At 35.8% G+C, this 27,217-nt stretch overlaps 1 protein-coding gene across 4 annotated transcripts; it reads right to left on the bottom strand.

Annotated features, from left to right (window-relative positions):
* Positions 1-6: 6 nt before the first annotated feature.
* LOC106132095 (protein spinster) lies at positions 7-26,828 on the bottom strand. 4 transcript variants are annotated; one of them, XM_013331413.2, is made up of 10 exons: positions 26,285-26,828; positions 10,609-10,805; positions 8,222-8,373; positions 6,291-6,491; positions 5,413-5,544; positions 2,847-3,108; positions 1,940-2,038; positions 1,523-1,712; positions 1,167-1,191; positions 7-1,010 (listed from the first exon to the last, which is right to left on the bottom strand). In XM_013331413.2, the coding sequence occupies exons 1-9, from the start codon at positions 26,484-26,486 to the stop codon at positions 1,172-1,174; spliced, it is 1,455 nt and encodes a 484-aa protein (XP_013186867.1). In that variant the 5' UTR covers positions 26,487-26,828; the 3' UTR covers positions 7-1,010; positions 1,167-1,171. The 4 variants fall into 4 exon arrangements, with proteins under 4 accessions (XP_013186867.1, XP_013186866.1, XP_013186865.1 ...); XM_013331412.2 differs by lacking the exons at positions 1,167-1,191; positions 2,847-3,108 and adding an exon at positions 3,751-4,012 and having other exon boundaries at positions 26,285-26,826; XM_013331411.2 differs by lacking the exon at positions 1,167-1,191 and having other exon boundaries at positions 26,285-26,826.
* Positions 26,829-27,217: the final 389 nt, after the last annotated feature.

Below are 27,217 nucleotides of genomic sequence, written 5' to 3'. Positions count from 1 at the left end.
ATTCAATTGTTAAAAATAAATTATATTTTCCTTTCAATTCCTTCATATAATCTATACATGGTATTTACAAAAACAATTATTCTATTAGGGAGCTATTTATTTAATCATTGAATCAGTTCAGTCTTGCATATTCAATACAGTTTAACTTATGTGGTATTAGTAGTAATTATATAATCGAAATTTTAATCAATACCAAATCGAAATAAAACATTAAACAAGTATCTTAGTGAACTAAACAGTCGAATTTTAATTACTAACATACTAAGTTGCCAAACATATGAGGATAAACATTTATTTTTTATTAATGTTTAAGCATAAAATTAGTTGTTTGCTTTAAAATAATTTATAGGAACTTTTTATTTGCAACAATACGCGTATTTGTTAAACTGCTTGAATATCATTCGGTACTTATTTAATTTCCATCAAATATCTTTAATTTTCTGCTATTATCATAATTGAAATAATATAAAAGTTAAACAAAATATTCACCAAATCGAAGACTACTCAATGCCTAGAATTTTAATGAAAGTTAATACTTTTTCAGCTATCAATTATTTAGGCACATGATAATTTGAAATTCGTACCAATATGTACTGTGATGTCTAATTCCTAATCCAAACATACAATAGTTTAAGCTATGCAATGATTCGCTCTCATAACCCGTTCTCCTTTCGTACCCTAGCTATGCATTAAGTATCAGTCTTTCTACTTTGCGTCACAATCAAATTACATTAAATTACTTCAAAATGCATAAGCGCAGCAGCTCTATTTAAGATGTAACATTAAATATGCAGACACAGGTATCTTTCTTGACGAATATTTTACCGTGACAAAATGGCATTTAGAGAATATTCAAAGAGCGTATCTAAAAACGTAATTTGATTTGACTGTGGACTCTCTTTGTGAAGGTAGATGCGGTCCTCTCGTAGACCACGTGGAGAGTTAATCTTCACTTGCAGGCGCTTCATGGGCTGCTCTGTGCGTTGGTTCTCTGCTTTGTCCGTCGGCCTCTGAAAAAAGAATAAAAAGTCACTTAACTGGCTATGCAATGCCACTTATTACATGTGTTATATATTTTCCCCTTTATTGTTAGTTAGACGACATCAATATTTGTGGAACCTAGCAACAGGCGTGCACAGTAAGCCTTATTTTAACGTGCAACTCACCTACTTTACATAATTTTTGATGAAACTGAAACAATGTGAAAAGTATTTTCACAAAAACAACTTCAGACAACTGTTAGATTGAACAATAACTACTTGTGTGTTAAATATATGACTAAATAAAGAAGAAAAAACATTTAAAATAAAAGACACAAATAAGTACTACTAACAGTCTAAAAGCTACTTGTAGGTTAAACTATTAGACGTTATAACATTCAGAAAAAAAAAAAACTTACAAACAAATATAATAATAGTAAATATCTAAACAAAGACACAACATTCGTAGCAGTCTTAAAGCATTATTAACTAAAGCATAACACAAGAAACCAAAAGCAACATCAAAACATTTTCTTACTTACCGGCAATAGCTCTATCCACTTTCTGTTTGTCTTTGACGATGTACATAGCTGTGAGGAGGAAGAATACACCGCCGATGACCTCAACGAAGCACGTAACGAACAGTGCGTACTGCAGGGAGCGGAACTGCACGAATTGGGACGGCTGCTCCGAAGGATTTGTCGACAACGATCTCTTAAGGCTTTCGGATATCTGTAATATGAATAAAAAATATGTATTTACATTAATATTTTGTAAAGACCATAATTACTTTGTAGGTACTAGAACGACAGTGGTGGCTCCGCAGCCCGTACTACTGTCTAGTCTAGCCCGTGTACTACTATTGTAGAAGATACCCTACATACTATTTTTATAGGAGATTGGCTGCATTACGATAATTTAAATAAATAATCTAAAAGAAATAAAGAGGATAAACTTACCACCCCAACCAAATATGGGCTACCAGCGTCACCGAACATGTGCGATATTAAAATCTGGAATGCTTCCGCAGTAGATCGCCGAGGCGGTATCACAACATACTGAAAAATAATATAAAATTGTGTTTAATTTTAATAATTCACATTTAATAATCACATTAATGCAGCATCAATCCGTAGACAGCCATGTCAAAAATATTTTACCTGCATCTAGATATTAAGAATGTAAAAGCTTAAGACAGAAAATATATTATTTATAATGAAATAAGCTAATTTTAATAAATACATCTTGTTAAATCTACTTTTGAGTATGTATTATTTTTTATAATTAATCTTTCTAGCTACTGTCTACTTTATTTAAAGAAATAATAAAGCAAGTAAACAGTCTTGTAAACTTACAGAAATAAGTTGCATTTGAATTTCGCGCGGTTTTATTGCGCACTATTGCCATCTACGAAAATATGTATGAACTACTACCGCATGCGGAAGGATATCATTCTTTGTGATTCCTTAGTATTCTAAAAGATGTCGCTACTATTAAAGAAATGAAATCAGTTCACCCACTTGAATATATCGCGATATCAAATCCAATGAGATAACGACAATGTGTTTTTACAAGTTTCCTAGTCTGAACTAGGCAATAGTGATCCAATGTCTGGCTAATGAGTGACTGAATTCAAATCTGGTTTTCTCTACAAGCAGTTATATTAGCAAATAAATAATAATAATAAATACTAGTATTTAATTCATGCACATGCACCAAACCTACTAAAACTAACCACTCCAACAGCCAATTATAATAGAAAAAAACTTCCATCTTCTTCGTTCTCGGCCGCGGTCGATCCTCATATTCGACAAGACGAATGAGAGTCGAGCTCGCACCGGGAACGCCGGGGAAGGGATTCCTTACCATCGACATATCGGCCACTATTGCCCAGTTGAGATTCAGAGAGAGTTGGCCAATGAAGACTAGGACGAACGGTAGATAGAAGTAGCCTTCGCAAAGGAGCAAGGCGAGCGTGAGCGCTGGAGCCGAGACGAGCAGGCCGGCGCCGCAGATGACGGGGTGCGCGCGCGGGAACCGCTTGACGAGCGCCGTGCCCAGCCACGCGCCCAGCGGCACGCCCAGCAGCCCCGCCACCATCGTCACCACGCCGAACATTAGCGACAACCTTCGTGCAACATCAGGTCTTAGCAACGGGCCGGCAGGACGGCACGGGAACGGTGCTCGTTATTACGAGATGGGGTGATTGGAGCAAGATGAGCGCTTCACCCAGCGAACGCGCGCTGATGTTTTTTTTTAAAGGTGAGCTTGGTCTCAAAATCAAGGCAAGTTTTTCGTATAGTAATTATTCATAAAAAGTTCAAATGACGTCGCGAAGCAGCGCTCGCTGTGGTCAAGCACCTGTTTTCCCCAGTAGATATTGTTATGCGCGTTGATGATCGTTATCATGCTGTGTTTATATGATAGGTTACAACATTTTTGATATAATATTGTAATTAAAAAAAACTGTAACATATTGATTATAAAAAGCGGCATTCTATATAAATAAGTAAGTAGCACCACAATGGGATGTCACAATAATTATGATTTCCTAAACACATGATCGTGCATTAACACATTTATTTTGTCGTTGTCTCACTGGAGTATCGCTGTATTCGAGCCGGTGATCGATTTCTGTTCAGAGTTTATGCTTGCATCGGAACGCGTCCGGATCATGCTCGTGCAATAATAACCATAATAACCTTAAAAATTTAACTGATTGACCCTCGTACATGCAAGCATAATCCCATCGTGTCAGAAATGCTCTCACCAGAACAATGTCGGCGACGATCGACCAGGTGAGGTTGAGGGTGACCATCCCGAGGAATATGAGAACGTAGGTGAGCGCGACGTGCGCGTCCACGGTGATGAGGCCGAGGTAGACGAGGGGCGACGAGGCCAGCAGCGCGAACCCGCACACCAGCGGGTCGGAGTCCTGCCAGCGCGGCCGCAGGCGCTGCGCCAGCGCCGCGCCCAGCGGCACGCCCAGCGCGCCCGCGAACATACCCACCAGCCCGAACTTGTACGACACGCTACAACCCACATGCTATACTCTTAGCGCTGACCGAGACCAATATGGCAGGCTAGAGCCCACGCCGCGGGAATATTTTGTTTTGTTGTTCTCAATCAAACCAAACTTATGATAAAGGTAAAATATTTTCTACAGGCAGATTCAAATCAAATTTTGGCATTTGAATAAAACAGTCTTATGTAAGTAAACAAAATATTACAGACGGCGTGGTTGTCACCCGTTAATATTTCACACTTAATAAAAATTTTTTTTTACATCAATGTCATGATTTTCACTCTTAAAAAATGTGTGCAAAATTTTCAGGTTCATCATCTAAAATATATATTTAAGAAATGTTATGCTCGCTTGATCATCAACGGTATTTTAAATTATTACATGTTATATTACAAACACATTTTACAAATTAATGACAAATTCAGTATAATGGTAAGTAATATTTACATAGTGTTATGAAAACATGGTAATAAAATCAATATTACCTATAGTGATAAAGATACAAGAAAAAATGGGCATCGATCTGGTTTAGAGAAAAAGTTAAGACGCCGCAGCGCAAAGACCAAAGTAAAACTAATTAATGCTCAGTACCGGCGTTTGTTTGTTTGTAATATATTTATTGCACATAAATTCACACAATCACAAGAAATACTACATAGTACGTAGGCGTATTGCTAATTACGATTTATTATCACATGTTATGTGTATCATTACACATCACGCCGTTAGATGATTCGTCTCATTGTTATGCTATCAGTGTCATTCATGACCTGCATCAAATATTAGTACATCAACATATGAGTACGTTACTCATGGTTATATTACCCCAATTTAAAAAATGCGTCATTTCCGTATTTTCCGTTTCTGTGTATGTGTATGAGTAAAAATTCACTAAAATAAATGCAGGACTAAATAAAAACAAGTGATAGCTGAACTTTGTTTTAAGTGCCCAAGTTGTTTTCAAAGAACAGATTTATATTGTGCCAACTTATGTTTGAAATAAAAAATTACAACATTGTTACATATTCATAAAAAAATTTGACTAAATGTTTTGACAACTTTGGTTTCACTTTGATCTTAAAACTGACTTATTTAAGCAGGCGTATTTACTTCTTATTTAGGAAATAATTGTCCTACGCATGTCCTACGTCAGGGATATCCAAAAGCATTTTCAACGACGCATTAAACGACTACTTTCAAATGCATTTGAATATTACAGTACTAGCTTTATCCCGCAAGTCCGACCGCGTTGAAATAAAATTACCTCTTTCCCCGTTCCTACGGGAATATTCAGAAAAAATTATATTCATCAAGTCATGAAAATCGGTCTAGTGGTTTGGCCGTGAGCGCGCAACAGACAGACTTTCACATTTATAATGTTAATGGGTGTGTTTGTGTCACACTCACCTCTCGATAGTGATATCGACGTCGGGCTGCAGCGTCAGGCCGAGGAAGATGTACTGCGGGCCCCACCACGCCAGCGCGCCGGTCACGAACGCCACGCACGTAAACGCCAGGGTAGACATCATGAACGAACGACTGGAAATTAAAAAAAAAAGAAATTTAATATACTGCCATAGACATGGAAATGAATCGAGTTCGTTGGTATCTCAGGAAACATTCATTAAAGATTCGGAAAGCCGATCGCAATCAATATCGGAAAAGATCCCAGTTACACTTGAAAATGAGCGAGAGTATCAAAAGTGATGTACTCGAATGTCAATGTCCTTCCGAATGTTTTGACATACCACACGCGGTCATACAATGAGAAAAGTGAAACACTCATCAAACATTTACAAATTTCTTGTGAAAGTGAAAAGTAAGCTTCTAATCAATATTTCGGAAGAATGTGGCATGAGCCGAGTTAACGAAGCCGTTCAAATTGGGGCACATCGCGTCCATTAGTATATATCCCGGCTCTACACAGTTTCAATGTATTATTTACGGTCTAGTAGTAAATTATCTAATGGTTAGAATATTCAAAAGATTGCCATTGTGAATAAATATTTGTACCTACATTGATTTAAAATTTACATCTACTACATTGAGTTTCTGCGTCATAAATAACTGTGCATTGTGGGTTCGTTATTAGGCGTTTTCATTGTAGATTTGGCGTGAAAGAATAACAAATTAAGACACAAAAATCACAAATTTGGCATTAAGTATTTAATCTCGGGTTCAATCTCCGGCCAGATTATGACTTTTACCATATCACATTCTCAAACTTACTCTAGCTAGCTTTACCTGCGTGATTTGTCCAGTATAAAATAAAATAAAACACTCACTTTCTAACTAAAGATCGCAAGTCATCTCCGTACGAAGTGGGCTTGATCTGGCTCTCCTCAGCCTGCCCGCGCTCAGGGTCCTCCATTACCCACAATATGAGAGCCACGGCCACTGACCCCAGGAACGGGGTCACCCGGAGACCCCAGCGCCAATTGCCGGCCGCCGCACCAGCAAGCGACCCAACTATGTAACCCATTCCACTGGAAAGAAAAAGAACTCAAGTTACCATCACCTCCTTTTAAGGGCAGACATACCTACATTAAATCACGCCTCTTTTCAGGAAAGGTAGGTTAAGACGTACATCTTTCCGTTTGCCCACGATTCCTACATACTTCTTTCGCTTCATCCACATTCATAACTCTCATTGTATTCAAGAAATACCATCGGAATGTTTGACTAAATTTATCCTAATTCTGTTAAAACTTACTGAATAGCTTCTGTTAATTAAACCTTCCTTCATACAAAACATCAGGTTCTACCAAAATTTTCACTACATAGTTGATCTAATAGGTCAACTATTTTTTCCATATTGAGCAGTTGCAATTATCTTTCGATTCATATGACTATATGTCCAAATAAAACGGGTTGACAGTTTGCCTTTCTAGTATTCATTGCTTTTCTTTTTTTGTCACCCGTAGGCGCAGTCAACACTGGCTTCGCACTTTATACAATTTATTTGATCTGACCACTTGAGATTCATTTGTGGTTAATTTACACTATACCGGCATGGGAACCCGGTGGGAAGCATCGTGTCAGGAATGTGGAATAAAAAAGGAGAGAATCGTCATGTCTAAGTAGGTAGCTAATACAAATATTGAATCTTGGAATTGTTGTTAGTTCAAATTTTATTTATTGTTTTTGAAGCCCAGTAAAAATGAATATTGTGCGTATGAATAGGATAAAAACACCCTGCTGTAGTTATTGCGTATTTGGTTTCCAAAAAGAAAACCGAACCCCAGTTATATTTGAAAACCCCCAGAGTTATATGTATCATATAAACCAGAAAAAATTATAGTACCTATACACCTGTAGAAAGCCTGTAAAGTAAACAAAAGTGTATTTTATCTAACAGAAGGATAGTATGATAATTAAGAAACATGTAAAAATACCTATAATATTATTATATTACTTGTTGTAGTATTAGTTAACAATAACAGAAAGTGCGTCATGACATGAACCGTCATATATTATTCCATATGTTTCGCAAATATATGTATACGAGTACACCACCACGCACGTAAATTATATTTTCATTTATCTTAAAAAGCCCTAATGAAGTTCTCATTCGAAATATGTGTAGGTTCAGCAACTGCTTTTATGTTTAGCGTAGAGTAAATTTTATTTATTTAAACTTTATGCATATAAAATGTACAACAGGTGGACTTAATATTAATAAATTAAATTTGATTTTTATAGAAAAACTAGAAGTCGCCCGCGACTTCGTCCGCATGGAAACCCTATCAATCCCGCGGGAACTCCGGGGTAAAAAGTAGCCTATATATTATTCTGGGTCTTCAGCTACCTACATACCAAATTTCATCGTAATCGGTTCAGTAGTATTTGCGTGAAAGAGTAACAAACATCCATACTCACAAACTTTCGCATTTATAATATTAGTAGGATATTTTCCATTCAGTGCTCCAAACTGGAAATGTTGGTACCCCACCAGTAAAGAAGTGTAATAAGATATTTAGGTATGTTACAGACAGTTTTTGAGGACCTTATTAGTTTACACTATCTTTTCAACCGTGTAAAACTGCAATTTACATTTTCTCGTTCCTGTAGGAATTTCCAGAAAAAAAAGCCAAAACCTCGCATATTTTGATTGTATTTTTACAAAAGTTCATCAAAATCGGTCTAAATATAAAAGCGTGTCAGACCAACATTCGTAGTATTTATCAGTATGGATTACGGATAGACTATTGTTCACCTTCCAACGGGTATGGCGAAGTAAAAAAGCGCCAACATCTTGGTGCGCACGTTCCCCACGAACAAGTCGCTGATGATGGTGGGGGCGATGGTCGAATAGGACGCCTCGCCGACACCCACTAGCCCGCGGAACACCGCGAACCATGCGAAATGCTACAAAAATAAAAAAAATAAATAAAACGCCCCAAATTTGTCATGATGTATATCTATAATTCCACTATATACATAATATAATGTCTATCATGGTATATACTCATATGCTCATGGTGCTCACGCCGTTTATTTGATACCCATATTGAGATTCCTAGTGTCCGACCGAAGCTTCGGCTTCGGCTTCGGCTTCGGCCACCTTCGGCCAAAAAATCCACCTTCGGCGAAACATTCGGCTTCGGCCCAAAATCCGGCCGAAGCCGAAGGTTTCGCCGAAGGTCCGAGCGACCGTCGAGATTGAACGAACTGTTACGAAAGTCATGAGGCGCGGGGAGTCACTGTCAAAATATCACATTGCTGATTGCATGCATCAAAACAAGTCCGTACGTGTATTTAAACGAGTGTTTTTGTAAGAAATCAAATCATAATTTTTTACCAGTAGGTAAATCACAAACTTTTATCTATACATATAATAAAGCAGTAAAAATATTTTGTCTGTACATTTAGTATTTTCGACTGAAATGGATAGAGGGACACTTAGAATGAATAATAGAAAGCAAAAATATTTTTTTTTAATTTCTTGTCTGTCTGTCTGTATGTATGATCACGATTATCTCCGAAAGTACTAAACCGATTTACTTCAAACTTTCACCAATTGCTTTGTTTTAACTCAGAATAACATTTAAAGTTTGTTTCATCAAAATCGGTTCACAAAAAAAAAGTTATCGACATTTGAATGAACTCAAGGCATCAGTATGCCTGCAAATAAGTTACGAAATTAAAAATTCAAAGTCATTTATACGACGACATATTATACGACGGCATTATACTTATAACATATAAATATAAGTGAAACGCGACTAAGGGATGGGCTTACAAACTTGGGATTCTTTTTAAGGCGATGGGCGAGCAACCTATCGCTTTTTGAATCTCAATTCTATCATTAAGTCAAATAGCTGAACGTGGCCATTCAGTCTTTTCAAGTCTGTTGGCTCTGTCTACCCCGCAAGGGATAAAGACGTGACCATATGTATGTAGTCTACTTTAATTTCGACACCAACGCAACGGCTTCGATGGTCCAGTGGTTAGCCCGTGAGACTGTGAAGTTGGCGGTCCAAGTTCGAATCCCAACAATTACAAGATATTTCTTATTATTAAAAATATATTTTTTTTGTATTGTTTGAGTATTTTATGTAAAAAAACTGAAAATCAAAATACTACATATAATAATAAAACGGTAAAAATATTTTTTCTGTACATTTAATATTTTGACTGAAACGGATAGAGAATTTTTTTTTTACATTTTTTGTCTGTCTGTATCTGACTGTATGATTAAAATTCAACTCGAAATTTACGCGGACGAAGTCGCGGGCAACAGCTAGTTTATCTCTAAACCAACCACCTCTATGATATATCATCAACTTGTATATGAGACAGTCAATAGTGCTGAGAGAATATAAACCTTCGGCTTCGGCTTCGGCTTCGGCCGAAGGTTGTGGCGATAGCCGATTAATCGGCTTCGGCTTCGGCTTCGGCCAAAAATAGACCTTCGGTCGGACACTAGAGATTCCTGACAAAATACCTATGTTAAGCGGCGGCGGCATCGTGGACACAATGCCATCAACTATAAGAGCATTAAGAATACTCTCAACCAAGTCACTTAACAAACAAAAAAAAACAAAATCAAAATCGGTTCATCTGTTCGGGGGTTACGATACCACAGACAGACACGTGAAACATTTAAAGCCCAGTGGGATTTTTGTGGCGAGAGCTAAAAGTAACCAAGTAGATATTTCAGAATACTCAGGTTGGAATATGACAACGCACATTAAAGTAAATCTAGAACGGTCCTACCACAACTCTGTTACCTAATAATTACTCATTAATGTTTGAACTGGAAAGTCCAAGGGGAACCAAAGCATATATTTATTATTAAAACATTGGCTGAGCACCTTTCTACGAACTCTATTCAAAGTGGAAATTGTTAACGTATACATTATTGGTAAATGGTAAAACAATATCATACCTATCGACATAAACATGAATTCACATGATATTCGAATATAACTAACCCTACTTTATGTAGGTATCCCTTGGCAACATCGTGTGCTCTTAGTAATTTCGAGTCCGTTTAAACCGTCCAGCCTTTCGTTGCTGGCTGGGTGGGCAGGCGGGTGTCTTCCCACGCTTTGAAAAAAGGGTACCAAAGGCTAAAATTTCGATTCCGGTAATACGTACCTTAATGAATGATCCAAGGAATGTTGTGATGCTCCAGAGCGCTACACCGAATGCCATGATGGCGCGTCTGGAATGCCTGTCTCCGAGGTATCCGAAGATCGGTGCGAACACCATGTACGCCACCACGAAAACTGTCTGCAGGAGGCCTGCCATGTCGTCGCCGATTGCAAATTCATTTTTAACGTCTCCTAGCACTCCTGCAAAGAAATGAAGGGATAAATTAGCGAGAAATAATCCTGAAATGATGAAACTGTCATATTCTGACCACATAGAGAAACAAGCTATCATATTTTGGTTTGGGATAGAATTACGATGAAATAAAGCGCCAGAATTTTGTTTGATGCTGTTTTGTCTTAAATGTAACGGAAACTTCGTAAGATACAGATATCTTACGAAGTTTCCGTTACGTCTCAGAAGACATGCACAAATAGATAATTTGGTAAGAGTCTGAAAGTGGTATCACCGACGTCCATTTGACCGATTAACACTGCGGTGATACAATTTTTTGTTACCGGGTGACAGGACTTTTACATCAATTAATGATTTCGCGACATGAAAGCAGGGATCCATTCTGCCGAAGAATGTTTAAGAGATGAATAGTCGGTTGAACAACTTATTTACCAAAGTTGACAAGGAATATGTCTTAACTTCCCTCTCACCCTTTATTTTAAATCAACCGCAGAGTAACAGAAGAGGGAAGATAAGACATAACGTTTATTTAACATAACGTTCGTGAATTGCCTCCTGTTCATAGGTCAAACTACCATATCAGTTCAGACGTGATTTGATAAGAAAAGATTTATGCAAATTCCGTGTGAAGTACACTTTAGTTTGATGATTTGAACCGTTGTAAATTTACCAATACATTCAGTCAGAAAAGTATCGGGAATGGATTATTTATTTATGGTTCCAAATTCAAATTTTTGTTTTTTTTTGTCGTTGTTAGATTGGCACAACTGTTTTCCATTTTGGCGCGGAGTTTGAGTTGCATCTGTTGTTTACATTAAATACAGTGCTATTTTTAGTTATATCATATCTAGTGTGTATTGCTAATTTCATAATGGATAAAAACATCGAACAAAGAGATTGTCTTAAATTTTGCATTGCCAATGGAATATCGTGTTCGGAGTCACTGAAAATGTTACAGAAGGCTTACGGTGAATTGACTTTATCAAACACTCGTGCTTATGAGTGGTACAAAGCGTTCAAAAGCGGTCGAGATGTGATGGAAGATTTGCCTCGCTCTGGTAGGCCATCAACGTCTGCAACTGAAGTTAACATCGCAAAAGTGAAGGAAATAGTGACTGAAAATCCTCATTCAACTTTGAGAGAGATAGCCACCGAACTTTCTGTATCTCACGAGTCGATCCGTACCATTTTAACTAATAATTTGGGTATGAAACATGTTGCCGCTCGGCTAGTCCCAAAAGACCTGAATTTTTTTCAAAAACTCAATCGCATGAGAGTCGCTGAGGACATGCTAGAACGAGTCAATTCCGACCCAACATTCATGAAACGCATTGTTACTGGTGACGAGACGTGGGTTTACGAGTTTGACATGCAAACTAGTCAACAAGCTTCGGAGTGGCGCCTTCCAACTGAACCGAAACCGAAAAAACCACGCCAAAGTCGTTCAAAAGTCAAAGTCATGTTGACTGTTTTCTTTGACTATCGCGGTGTTGTGCACTCGGAATTCTTGCCGGAAGGTCAAACGGTAAATAAGGAATATTATTTGAGTGTTATGCGGCGTTTAAGAGAGCAAATCCGACGAAAAAGGCCAGATTTGTGGAAAGAAAATTCTTGGATTTTGCACCATGATAATGCACCTTCGCACAAGGCCATCATTGTGAACGAATTTTTAACCAAACACTCAACAAATACCATCGAGCAACCACCATATTCACCAGATATGGCTCCAGCCGACTTTTTTCTTTTTCCTAAACTCAAATTACCACTTCGTGGCACCCGTTTTCAATCGGTAGAAGACATAAAAGAGAATTCGCGACGAGAACTGACCTCAATTCCGGAAACAGCGTTTAAAAAATGTTTTGATGATTGGATTATTCGTTGGCGTAAGTGTATCGTTTCTAAAGGAGCATATTTTGAAGGTGATAAAATAAATTTGGATGAATAACAAACAGTTTGTGTATTATTGATCTTTTCCTGCTACTTTCTTGACAGAGTAGTACATCAAACCTGGACGTCATTGAAAATAATATTAGAAGCGAGCGTTATTGTTTAAACTTTTTAAAGACAACTATATGAAGCCTGCACACAAGCCACAGCTGCAGTCTATCTTAGCTTAAGCAAAGTGTCATTCTTAGAAAAAGCTATCAAATCTACGTCGTTACGTCTACGTTACACGTTTAGTTAAGCGTTAAATTTAGATTTTCCTTTTATAACCAAGCACGACGGAAGTTGTTATTTCTCGGTAACTAAAAAGAACTGTTAAGATATTTTTTACTTCATAAGTCAAGAGAAAAAAATACTAGTTTAACATTTAATAATTTAAGTTGCTAGTACATATTTATCTACGTTTTGCTTGATTGACGTCACATATAACTGTGAAACCGCCTACACCATTAAAAGTAGGTACCGCAAATTTAATATTATGAATGCATGTTTATGTATAATAAGGCTATCTTACTTAATTCGAGCTAAAACTTGCTGAAATTTTAGAATACTAAAAAAGCAGGCATCGAAATATATTTATACAAAAGTTTTCCTCCAACTAGAAGTTTATAGAAGTGAGAGTAGATGGTCGAATCGGTAAGCTACCCGGTTAAAACGCGCGTTGCGCAAATAGGCATCCCATAGGTTCCCACCGCGACCATGTACCAATGACTATTTTCAAAGTTATGTTCATTACTTTGAATACTAACCGATACATTGACGGTGATGGAAAACATCGTGAGGAAACCTGCACATTCAGGCAACTGGGTGTGCAACCACGGGTTGCGGGTCAGGTTCCCCGAAGACTGCGGAGGTCGGACGAGAATCACTTCGTGTAAAAATCTGACTCACTAATCTACGGTCAAGGGCTTACCCGGGGCTCCTCTTCAAAGTGGTGAGGATGCAACCGAGATTAAAGCCAAGAGGAAGAAGTATGTAGAAGTTGTGCTAGAGCTGAAAATATTTAGGTACCTATTATTACTCAATAGCAACAAAGCATACAATTATTAATAGTACTTACCTACTAACGTATAAGTTATATTGTAAAAAATCTTTAGATGTATTTCGAACTGGGACTCAAGATAGCGTGAGTATTGAGCACCAATGTTCGCTAAATGTTCATGCAGTCTTTTTTTGTTACACGAAAAAATGACCTTGGGAATTGGGGAGTTGATTGGCCGACGTCGTGGCCGCAAATTCGACAAGACATCTGATTATGTCTGCTTGTTTGAACAATAAGAACTTTGGTTAATATAACAAAATCGAAATCGGAAGATTTCTACGTCTTACATTTGTGACTAAGTTTGGTCTTCTGGTCGTGTTCATCCGAATACAGGCATTTCTATTTGCCCTATTCATGGCACCGCGTGGATAAGATGTGGATGATTTAATAATATGTGTCTATGTAAGGGATCGGCCACGAGGAAGGCCGGCAGGCAATAATATTTAAAAAAAAATACACATTTTATTCATATAAGTAAATCCTATTACCCGGAGCGAGTGTGACACGTTCAAGACTTGATCATATCATTAATACAAGTAAATTTTTACAGACCAGCCGTAAATACGTGACAGAATGTAAAATTAACTAAGACCACTATCCACAGTGCATTATACCCATTATACGACTCTAAATAATACTTAGTTCTTAAAAATCATTTGTAATTATTCAACATGTTTTTTATAAATATATGTAAGTAGCGTTAAAATACAACAAGTGCGATTATTATTTACTGCTATAGGTACTTACTTAATAGATGATGATGAGGACAGAATCCGATTACTACGTATAATCAGATGAAGGTAATTATATTTAAGTTATTATCAGTGCATTTGGTTCTACATTCTACTAAGTACCTACAATATACACGAACTGTAAAACATATCATGTGTAAAAAGTTGGAATGGGGCTACAAATAAACCTTGATGTGCTTAACATGGGTGTGGATGGTTTGCGAATACTTGAAAACGCCTGATAACACTAAATAACTTGAAAATTCATACATAGAAAGGCATAGGTAGTAAAAAGGAATCAACTTAGAACCAAAAATCTTCGAAGCTTATACCAAAGTATACTTAGATGATTCTTTATAAGTAAAATAATATTTTATCCATGATTTCAAAATTGTCACAGGGAACCTTTTCTCTTTATCTAAAAGTAATATAATAATCTATAAACGCATTCCCCATAAAGTTTGTTTGACACTTTAATAAATCATACCTTTTATTGCTCGGCCCCCATTGTTTGCTCCACGGTTATTTGTTGACTCCCCAGCTTGGTATTCATGGTCTACGTTTTAAGCTTTTTGGTTTACCTTTTTTAATTGAAACAGAAGAGGGATTAAGATTATGATTTATGATGAAGACAAGTTTTGTTTTTTGGATTTTTTCCGAATATAATATTAAATCCGATATTAGATCATTTTATGATACTACAAAATTATTGCGTAATAAAACCACGACATAAAACACAGCAAAAGAAATTAGTAAATATAGTCGTTGAAGCGTGTGCTGTGCTTTTCGATTATGTCCCAAAATTAACCCTATCCAATCTTATAGAACATGCTTCGTCTAAATATGACATTAGATAAAAATAAATATCCGGTAGATAATGTACTTAGATAACGTGTAAAAATCAATGAAAATATGTTTAAAGTTGGTGCAAAAGTAGAATGAATAATCTGGAATTATAAATTCGTGTTTACGTCATCCAAAGTGGCGTGATGTATGACGTACGTCTAAATCTCTCATGATCTTCACGGTCGACTATGGGAAGGTCAATTTGAGAAAGGTGAACTATCTATCTATATGTTATGTTATTCTAAAGTTCCATTTCACATATGTATACACATATTTACTTGGGTTCGGTTTTATTTACAATTTCGTAGTTACAATCGCATCAGTAAAACATAGTCTTGATAAACACCTTTCCATAGGAAAGTTTACTAAGCAAGCGGTGAAAGTAAAACCGATATGATCAAAAGAGTATGATATCTAAGTACACATTAAATTCGTTTATATAAATCCAAAAAAATAACGAACAATTGACTAATCAGGTGAAAACATAAACATAGTAGTTAGTAATTTTGTTATGAGATACTAATCTGATTATGGATTTAATTCATCGATTTAAGAATTTATAAGTTACATAATAATGTCCACTTTTGAACATTTATCTTCCGGGACTATTTCAATTTGATTCGACACTTCCAGTCACCGTGTCTATTTTGTCGTCCAACCACCTCGGACTGGTGTTTGTCTGTTTCTTCCTTCATCTGTACGGCAGATATGTCCGGCCAAAAATCATTAAAAATATTTTAAAGGAATTTCTTTCCGCTTTTAGATTCGCAACTTGGATATTTTTATCGTACCGGTCGATGTTATTCCCTCAGGTGGAACCTTCATGGTTATCACATCGCCCCACCTCGTGACGTGGGTCGCTCATGCGTGCTTCATTGTCATCAGACCAGACGCCCGGCACGAGACGCTAATGCTACGTCACCGGCTCAATTATCAAGGGGGCAGCACCAGCGACTGTAGCGTGGAGACCCGACTTCACACGAGCATAGCCTACGAGCTTCCACGAACGTCGTTTGCCGATTTCATCGTACTAATCACGCCATCCGGCTGGTCCAATCAACGCGCGAGGCTTGTGGCGCGAAACAGAACAGTCTGATGACATGACGGTGAAGGTACCAATGCGGTATTTTGTGTAGATAACGATAGTTTTTCTTCAAATTTTATCTTGATTCATAAGATGGTTATCTTAGAGATAAATAAGAGTCACGTTGTTTTGAATTTTAGATTCGTTCAACACCTGTGATTTTAAACCGAACAAGATATTTAGGTAGGTACAAAGTTTGCTTGTACAACATAAATTATTTGAAAATGTTTTTCCTGACTCCATCCTGTAAGTACCCAAAATTTCCAAAACAGAATGAAATATGATGTGGTTAAACAGGGGAGGGTAGGTAACGAAGTGTCAATCACAGCTAGTAATGAGATTTTCCACAACAGTAACGTAATCATTACTGGAAAATGGGAATAGGTTTGTGCACGCCGATTCATTTCCGGAAAGAGGGACTCAATTTTCTGCAAATGACGGATCACCCTAGGGGTTCAATATAGAGCCCTGGTAAATGAACCCCTTAAATATACATACACACATATCTGTTTGTTTGTAAATACTTTATTATACTTAACAAATTTTTAATAGTACATAATCTGACATAGAAAAATGCACAACATTGTTTATAAAGTAGATTTAAGTTACCTCTCTTTTTTTTCTACAAAATTGCAGTACAATCAATAGATTGTATGTAGCATGCAAATATGCAATGTACACACATTTATGCTCATAGCACATTATAAAACTGCCATATGTATTGTACAATATAGAAAGTGGGCTTGGAATCTGTTGAATTTTCTACAAGTCATTAGAAGACATTCGATCAATGATCTTGCTTGCCTCGCATCACAGAATGAGTAAATGAGAAAACTGTGAAGATTAATATTTAATACAAAACATAAAACTTTAGCAAAAACCCATTATTGCAGTTGAAGTTTATAGTACATAGCTTCCACTTAAGGTAGATAAAGCAATAAGCAACAAACGACATTTATTACCACTTACTAACAAATAAGAAAGATCAAAAGTTGAAATAAGAAACTGAACTACTCAAGGTAATAATATCTCATTCAAATAAAGTTCCTATAAGGTCTAAAGACTACGACCGACTCGACTCGGTTTAAAAGTTGTATACGAGCAAATGATCTTTGGAACGGAATAGTTACAAAAAAGTCGATGTACGGCAGCTGCGTGTTTCTTTCCATTACATCTCCGCTTCAGAGTAACAGAGATTGTAAGGTCAATAGTTTGATTTATAACTTGCAACATGATAATAATAAGCCTGACAACAGTTGCCAAGGTGTCAACGTATGTTTATCTGAAGCTGCCGTACTCATTTCCGATAATGTGATCGGTATTGTTATTTATAACTCCTGTTGACGAGAATCTAGAACCGGACCACTTGCCAAGACCAAGACAGTAATTTACAGAATGACACAAGTATGTCAGGTTAATTGTTACATAACATCTTAATCTTTTAGGTAAGTAGAGCGTTCATTCGAATAGAACAACTTCTTTTCATTTATCACCGAACAATTTGATTGATAAATATTTTCATGGCCATGCAATGGTATAAAACATTGCAATGGAAAATGTAACCAGGGCACTGAAATAGTAACACTTATCACCAGTCATTGTCCATCTTTACAGAAAGCAAGGTAAAATTTGCAAAGTGAGTAACAGACAAAAGATAACGAAACACGAAAACTATACGCAGAGTCATTACAGCTTTCTTCTAATTTTAAATAATCACTTCTAACTAATGAGAGTATAAGTTAACAGTTAACAAGAGAAATGTGGACAGATAAATCTGTCACAAAAATTTTGCACACAAGCTTGTGCAACTCATTGAATTTGCATGAATTTTTAAAATGAATCCACATATAATAAAAGTAAAAGCAATTCCTTTTCTACCTCTTCATCAAAAAGAACGTGTAACTTGTCAAATTGATGATGCTGGAAAGACATTTTTCATATTTGTTAATATAAATTCCCATTATTTCAACAACGTTTTGTAATTTGTACAAATTATAAGCTATTCCAGAAATCGTTATAAAATTAAGAACTTATCACAAATGAAAAATATAAAAAGTAAAAATTATGCCGAAACACTTATAAACTTGAAAATATATAAACTAGACATAACGTCGTTATTGTGTAATCCGATGCAAAAATAAGTTCTTAGAAAATTCGCAGCTCGAAGCAAACTCAACCTTTTCAGAATTCACACTGAGCAAATTTTATTATGCACTGTAAACTTATATTCATTGTTAATACTAAATAAAGCACATCATGAATAATAAACATACACGTTTTAATTATATTGAATTAACACGCTGATAGCTTGCCTCCAATGTAGATTTCAAAGTTTATTATTTACGAAAAAACACGTAAAATATTAACTTCTTATGTAATTAAAAAGTGCGTAAAGAAATATTCTTAATCTGTACAGTAGGTACTTGTGTCAAACTTAAAAAGCAACGACAATATGAACGCACATGGGTAATAATTGAGGACTTATTAATAGTTCTAAAGAAGTATCTTAACATGTTATTTTTATAACCCTCTTTAAATCATCTTCCGGATATTTAGTAATTATAAAATAGATGACTTTTTTGGTTTCCAAATATTTTTTTAGTGTAGTGCACTCAGAACTTCTTTTGAAAAGACGAAGCTCTTAATTTATAAACTGTGTTACCTACTCATTTTGAACCACAAGCTGGCGTCTACAAGTTGCTTATCATGTTTTGGCGCCATCTTATCCGGTGACTCCGGTAAAATGCATTTTGGTAGGGGATGAAAACAAAAACATTCGTTAGATACGAATGTCGTTCAGCGATAAGTTTAAACAGATATTTCCGCAATAAAACTTATCATGATGATATACCTAAGATGGGTACTTATTTACTAACCATGTTTGAGATAGTTTCTCGCATCTTGACTAACAATTATGGATCGTAGAATGAGTCACAATTGGCGCAGACCGACCGTCGCCAAATACAAACTTTAATGTTTTTGGCGACGCTTATGTATACCAAACTGAACCACTTTGACATGACATGAATACTACATAAATACTAGATAATCAAGCAAATATAGTAAATTATACATCTCTTGAAATCTCCTCATTAACTAGTTTCGTCATTAACGTAAAAATTGCCCCCTACCATGGAATTAATAACAGTATTTAACTACTGCTGTTAAAAAAACAGAGGACACTACACACAGTTGTGGATGTATCTTTTCTATTTCTAGCAATATGTGCCTGTATAAAATATATAAACACTTTCCTAAATATAGTGATATGGCATGCAAATTGTGTAACAGTATTTTCGTTAGAGTATTTAGATAGACGCTACTTGATTTGTCATTACTTAAATTCAGGTAATTCACGGCTAATAGACGGTGCATCGACCCCTCTCTTTGAAGCCACAGCCGCAGTAGAGAAACCATTACGAATTTACGAAAAGTTTATTACCACTCAAATTGATACAAAGGTGTATATTTTATTATCACTACCATGCGATATTCATTTATCTACAGTTAACGTTTACTTTGACAACGGTATATATTTTTATACATAGTATAGAAACGTGATGCAATCAAGTCATATCTTTCGATTACTTTTCACATCGTGATTAACTTCACAAGAAACACGTGCTAATCCGACAAAAAATAGTTTTAAAGTTTTATCGGATTAAATAAAGAAACTGTCTTTAAAGTTTCCATACATTTATGGTTGACCCTTATGCCATGGTTTCAGCGGAACTAATTGGGCTCAAGTGCAGTCTCAATAGGCACTCGAGCCTCGTACCGGTGCAAGTTGCAACGATACACCGATAAGCCGTACCTTAATGCGCGCAGCTGCACTGAATCACTCCAATCGTATCAAAGGCACCACTATTACAACTGCAGGTCAGTTGAACCCACCCTGAACAAGTTTAACGGCTGTTTAATTTCAGATTCTTATTCATTTGTTTCGCTGGCATAACCTAAATTAAAAAGCAAATTCCACTAACAGCACAGAATTACACATTACTAAAAATTTAAGGTAATCGTCCTTCAATGTTACAATGTTTAATGAGTTAAAGTGTAAGATGATGTAATACTAGCTCCGTAAACAGAGTAGTAGCAGTTAAAAGACCACCCAACCGAACAAAATCAACATTTTTATTTTTCCACTTGAGACTGGTTCAATAATTTGATGGAGGATAGCGTGTGTGCTTGGTTTGTCATTTAGCGTTTAGATAACCACACAAGTAATGGGCCTGGGAAATCAATTTCTTATATCGTAAAGCATGACAACATTACTTATCATGGTATGTTAAACTCCTAATCCTCTCTTAACGCGAGTGCAGCGGAGCATCTGAGCTTGTACATTCATCAGTAATCCCATTTGATCCTCGGTATGATATATCGTAATATGGGGGCGTCCGCTTAATTAGGGTTAAACTAACGGAAATTTAGGCAAAGGGAAAAGTGGATCTATATTTTGTGAAATATTATGAGATATTTCAATATAATGAGACATTTCTGTGACAAGACAAGGGTAGAATACAAACTTTAAAAAAGGGTATAAATAAAATTTGACGAATATAATCGTAAAAATGATTATTATTACTGTGACAAGGGAAATAAAAAGTGACAGGCTGAACGTAGTACAAAAGGGTAAAAAAGCAATATGTGTACACAGTTTTAAGGGGACAGTATTAATATTGTTCAACGTGACACCCTTCCCTTGGCGCATATTTAACCCCACACAGGGCGCGGTGTACAGTTGTATGAGATGTGCTACACAGCTAACACATTTTTTATTCATAAACGAAAACGATGTGCACACACTTTCGTTCGCGGTGGGATCCATAATCTGTAACTGTGTAATGTGATCAGGGGACCTAGAGTAATAATAGTGGCATTCAAATGTATATTAAATAGAAAACTTGAATTCATCATTCACATCAGCATTCGTCCTAGTTCAATAAGATTTTGTTAAATAAAACTGCATAATTGTTAAAACAATAAGGAGCAAGGGTCATTAAAGTTCCTAGATAACTCTTTATATTGTGAGGCGAAGGCTGACAATAGAACTCAATGATTGAACTTTGAACTACATCTACATATTGTCTTAGGTAGTTAGATGAAATTAACATAAATAATGTTGTAATAGATTAAAATAATGTTACAAATAAAATGGAGACTTAGCAGTAAGACCTTAACGTTTGTGCTACTACGAGTATTATTCAACAAACTAAGAAATCACTAGTACAGATTTACTTAATTTGTTAGTTTAATTCCTATGTGTCCAGTATATTTTACGTCTTTCCAAATCTTCCAATCCAAATAAAATAAATGCAAAGAACGAATAAAACGAATAAAATTTTATTCTTTCTATCCTTGCCTTTGCCGTCACAACACTGTGTAGCCTCAAACACTGGTTAAAATAAAAATACCACACAATCCTGCCCCAGCATGACAAAGCGTTTTTTTGTTTCTTTAAAGGGTAAAGTACACAATAGAAATATTGTGATGCCGTATGGTTAGAATATTATGTAAAATTAAAAAAAGGTAAGTTTATTGACTTTACGACTGCGATGGGAAATTTAATGAAGACTAGTAAGTTGAGTCGCTTAAGCAATTTACCTTTCATACTTCGCACTCTTTCCTTACTCCACAATAAAAATATATCTATCTAATCTAATATATTTAAACGAGCAATTCTTGTATATATATAATCAGGATCTCGGAAACGGCTCCAACGATTTTCATGAAAGTTACAGATTAGGGGCTTTTCGGCTCAAGGAATCGATTTATCAAGGTCCTAGGTCCTAACATTTTAAAAACCGCGTTTTAGGAAACTATATCAGCGCCATCTAACTATATCATTTTAAGAAACTATATCAGCGCCTATGTACGCCTGGGTACTATGTTTTTTTGTGTAGAACAAAATGAAAGCTTCCGTTAGCATCTTAACCTCTATAAGTGTTTTTGTTCTTGTGTACGGTTCAAATGTGTAATATTTCATCAGACAAGACAATAGAATGAACATTGCAACAGAGATCATTCAAATTATAGTCTAGATCGTACAAAAATGTAGAAACAATGAATACCTACGACAGATTATATTTTAAAACTTTGATGTTTTAATAAATTATGAAGCCTTTTTACAAAATATGGCTATTGGATAAAAAAAAAGTCACTTAAGACTTCCTTTTAAGTTCCTTCCTTTTTATCTTTTACGTGAAAATATCGGGGAATACCTGGATGCCAATAGCAAATATCGGATTCCAATTAAGGATCATAAAGATGCATACTTATATTTTCCGAATGTTTAAAACTGATTTCAGTCAAAAAGAGCACGTCTACCAAACTGTCTCTTAAGCATGCTATATAAAATATCCTCTGATATATTATAACTAGAGGCCGCCCGCGACTTCGTCCGCATGGAAACCCTATCAATCCCGCGGGAACTCTGGGATAAAAAGTAGCCTATGTGTTATTCTGGGTCTTCAGCTACCTATATACCAAATTTCATGGTAATCGGTTCAGTAGTTTTTGCGTGAAAGAGTAACAAACATCCATACATCCATACAAACTTTCGCCTTTATAATAGTAGTAGGATAGTACAACCGCAGCTGAACTTTTAAATTGACATTCTGTATACCAAAAGATTCTAATGAAGATTAAGACAATCGCGGCCCTTTTTATTACGGTGGCAACTTGTTCTTCACCCTCTGGGGAAATCAACGCTCCTACCCAACTTACTACAATGTAAACATCCCGAATGCAACAGGAAATCATCATTGAGATCATCTTTTATACATATCTGGAAAATGGGTATTTATAAAAATTGATTGCATCTACAGAAAGACATTGAAATATTTCTTTCATAGTGTTGATTGTGGACCTTCTATAAACTCAAATAGAGGCATATTTATAACTATAAACATATTTTAAACCTACTGCTGCGCCGCCTGTACTTTATTACTTTCTCAAATCTAAAAAGGACATTGTATTCAATGGAGAATAACTTTAGAATCATAGCGGGCCCACGCACGTGAGTAGACATTGGAGATTAGTTCTCTGATTACGTGACATCGACCCTTCTTGGGTGTTCAGCATTCATTAATACTGTGTATTCATTCATACCAAAAATAATTCCTTTGGACACAATAGTGTAGCAATAGCACCAACTCTCGCCTGACAAGGTGCATATGAGTTTTTATTATATTGAAGAATGTATGTAATGCAATGATATTATGAATCAATAAATAAATGAACTTTACTATGTCCAGTTTTTATAAAAGCAAGTAGGTACTTACTTATAAAATTTTAATAAACTGTACCTACCTATAAACAATTGGCTATGTGACTGAACCAAAACTATAATCTATCCGTGATTCACTTTGATAGCTAACAAATCAACCTCAATGCGTTAATAAAAACGTGGCCAAGTCCGTTTTACATACATTTTACGAGCATTCGACTTATCGAAGGGATTTTATGGTAATTCAATTACACAATCCGATCAACACTAAATTTTCAATAATTGGTGTCTGGCTATAAAAAGGCAATACTCAATGAGCCCACGCCACCTTTCCATCTCATCTCAAACCACATTTAACGATCGCCGACAGAGAATACAAAGGTAGGTACTAAAGCTATGAATTTCAATCTCACAATCATTTTCATCTCGTCGGGACTAATATCGTTAACACCATAGGTGGGATTAATGTAGTGACATCATGGTAGATTACGCACGATGATCCTAGCTCCTAACAATTTCGTAACGGTCTTACATTATATTGTAATTTTTATGGTCCACAAGGAGATAAAGAAGATAAATATTTCAATCATGTCTAAGTAATCTCTCATAATTCCAGTGAAACCGCCAACTTAAGCTCCAGTGTGATGTGAAGATGGTCCCACATAAATGATTAAGATTAAATCACGATATTATATTTTGGACATTCTCCTTAGTTTCTCTATCAAAAGATTCTTCTGATACTAGTACTATAAAAAAATAATGTTTTTCAGAGCAATACATTAGCAATTGTTGAAGTCTAAAATGATAATATTACAATCGCCGAAATAATTATTTAGGAACTTTTATATTTCTTCAAATAGATATGCCAAATAAATTCGCCAATTGATAAGACATCGATAGAATCTCTTGCCAATGTGAGTTTTTTAACACCTTAAAAATTCGAAGCTGACTGCATAACAGACCTGAGCTACACAATGGAAGATGATTCACTGTTAATGGACTTTAGGGTGACTGTCTCATTCTGGTGTCTTGATTATCTCAAAACTGGCTGAGCTTCAGCATGCCACTATTGACATAGTAGATAAGGTTGAAATTGTTGGCTGTATTTAATCCTAATCAAACACAGTAAGTGATGTAACTTCAAGAGGAGCTAAATTAAACAGTGCAAGTCAGTGTTTACCATAGCACATGGGTCCCATTCTGTTTCATGAATTATTTTTTCCAAAAAACAGGATATACATTGGAAATGTAATGGGCCTATTTACAAACATTGTCAAGGTATTTCTTATCTTCTGCCTCATTATCATTGAGAAGAAGACAATGTTCATGAATAGCCGCATTTGGCTGCAATATTTTGCTTCTACTTTTCTATATTTCACAACACATTTTCAAAAGATTTGGTTAATTCCTTATGCGGTCTAGGGGCACCAAGCGGAGATGAGAGGGTATTCTCGTTCACGTGAGCAAAGCCGCGACCATATAGTCTCACATAGGCAAGCTACTTGCACCAAGGACAGATATTCAACTATGTGCCTAATTAATGGTAAAAAATAATTACTTCGAATGCCATTGCTACATGGCAACAATGAATAACCATAATAGATCAGACAGATAGCAGCCACATCATGTGTTCTTGACCAAATGTTCCAATAATCAATTGTTGGTTGGATGCCTAGTTCTCCCCGGAGAACATGTAAAGAACAAACACCAGGATGATGGTGACACAAGTTTGTAGTTTGGGTCTAACATATCGCAGGTGTAATTATACACTCTTGGATACAAGATGAGCTGCAGCACAAGATTAAACAATCCCATTAAACTCTTGGCAGGCAACACATACCATAATCAAATAATTCTGATACAAATGCAGCCAACAATTCTGCATTATCAATTCCTGATGGAGATAATCAGTGAATAGATTACACATACAAAAAATACACAATCTGTCTACATTGATAATAATATTTTTTCAAAAGAAATTTGTTGCTAAAGGAGATTTCATGAACATTAAATTTCTCAAATGATAACAGTATTTTCTTGTTTAGCAGAGATTTTAATGAAATATTCTCTCTCAGCTCAAATGACAACCGGCCAAGTGTGAGACAAACTCGTGCACAAAGAGTTCAATACCATTACCTATAAAAAACTTGTATTTATTGTATAAGATCCTCCATTGTAATAACTTAAAGTGTCCCCCTGTTACTATTATTAATATTGATTTATATTTATTTACAATCATTACAGAACAACAACAGAAAAGGTGGACCCCAGACACTGAGATAGACACATAACAGAATACAATTTAAAACAACATACATACATGCATACATATGGTCACGTCTATATCCCTTGTGGGATAGACAGAGCTAACAGTCTTGAAAAGACTGACAGTCCAATAAAAAAAAAAAAAAAAATTATTTAATAATAAAATGTTTACTCTATAAAGACCCCTTGTGATGTAAAAAGTTTAAACTGTCATGGTTTGATAATAAAAGACAAACAGACAGACAGCGAAGGCTAACTAATAGGGTCCCTTTTTTGCCTTTTAAATAAGAAACCTAAAAAAATTTAATAGGTGAAAAATATATTTTAGTATACATTTAAACACTCACCTGCTAGTGTAAATCTGTCCATATAATTGATAAGATTAACGAAACACAGAATTCCCACAGTCATGTATTCAAGGAATGTAACATCCCTCAAATTATCTCTTCTTCTAGACTGCTTCTCAAGCAGAGCAGTAGCAGACTCATTATCACCATTCAACACCAACTGCTGATTCGACGTGTTTGGAGTTATGTTACTTTCGTCCATGGTGCCACTTCACTTTAAATCCAGTTAGAATAGATATATTCGTAACACTATTTTAAATTTCAAGAGTAGAGCGATTATCCAACACGGCACACGAGAAACAATGTTTAAAAATAAATAAATAAGTGCTCAACTACAAAACAATAAATAAATATCACCTTAGTAATTATTAAAAATTATAAAATAAAGAAGGCATTGCATTTTTGTCAGCCTAAAATATTTGTCTTTTCTTCTATTCAACAGTACATGACGTGTGAATGGCGTGAGCGATCAAACTTCAAAGAGATACCTAAAAAGAAAGTTTACAAGTACAACCTCAACTCACTCAACATTCTACGAAACAACTGACACTTCTGACAGTGGCATAAGTAGTGGTTATATTCTCTTTGGTCAGTAGATGGGATCTGGGATCACAATATCGATAACAAAATCATAATTATCATTTTCTGTGTTTGCTACACAGATTTAAAAACAACACTGTGGTTTGATAAACTTATTTTCATTGTTGAATGGAGCCTCAGACGAAGATACTTAATATGAAGATGGAGTACTTACTGGGTGTCTGAATTATAAATTTGAGTGCGTATTTTAATGTATTGTGGGTCTGTGTGTGTAAATCTCTGCGCCACACGTCACAAATAACCAATTACACAACGACTGTCAATCATCGCGAAGAAATTGACGCGCTCAGTCAGATTTCATGGATTGGATATAAATACAACCCCCAACTTAAC

The sequence above is a fragment of the Amyelois transitella genome, chromosome 13 (assembly GCF_032362555.1).
Source record: "Amyelois transitella isolate CPQ chromosome 13, ilAmyTran1.1, whole genome shotgun sequence".
Classification (NCBI taxonomy): Eukaryota; Metazoa; Arthropoda; class Insecta; order Lepidoptera; family Pyralidae; genus Amyelois; species Amyelois transitella.
The sequence above is the reverse complement of the archived record's forward strand: the minus strand, read 5'-3'. Positions and strand labels throughout refer to the sequence as shown.

What these genes read in the sequence shown, in the direction of transcription:
- LOC106132095 (XM_013331412.2), bottom strand. Translation starts at nt 26,486, where the DNA reads ATGGACGAAAGTAACATAACTCCAAACACGTCGAATCAGCAGTTGGTG. An exon ending in TTCGCCATACCCGTTGGAAG is followed by an intron (nt 6,492 to 8,221) that starts GTGAACAATAGT and finishes TTTTCTTTCCAG; the next exon opens with TGGAATGGGTTACATAGTTG. An exon ending in GTCGATATCACTATCGAGAG is followed by an intron (nt 4,013 to 5,412) that starts GTGAGTGTGACA and finishes TGTGGGTTGTAG; the next exon opens with CGTGTCGTACAAGTTCGGGC.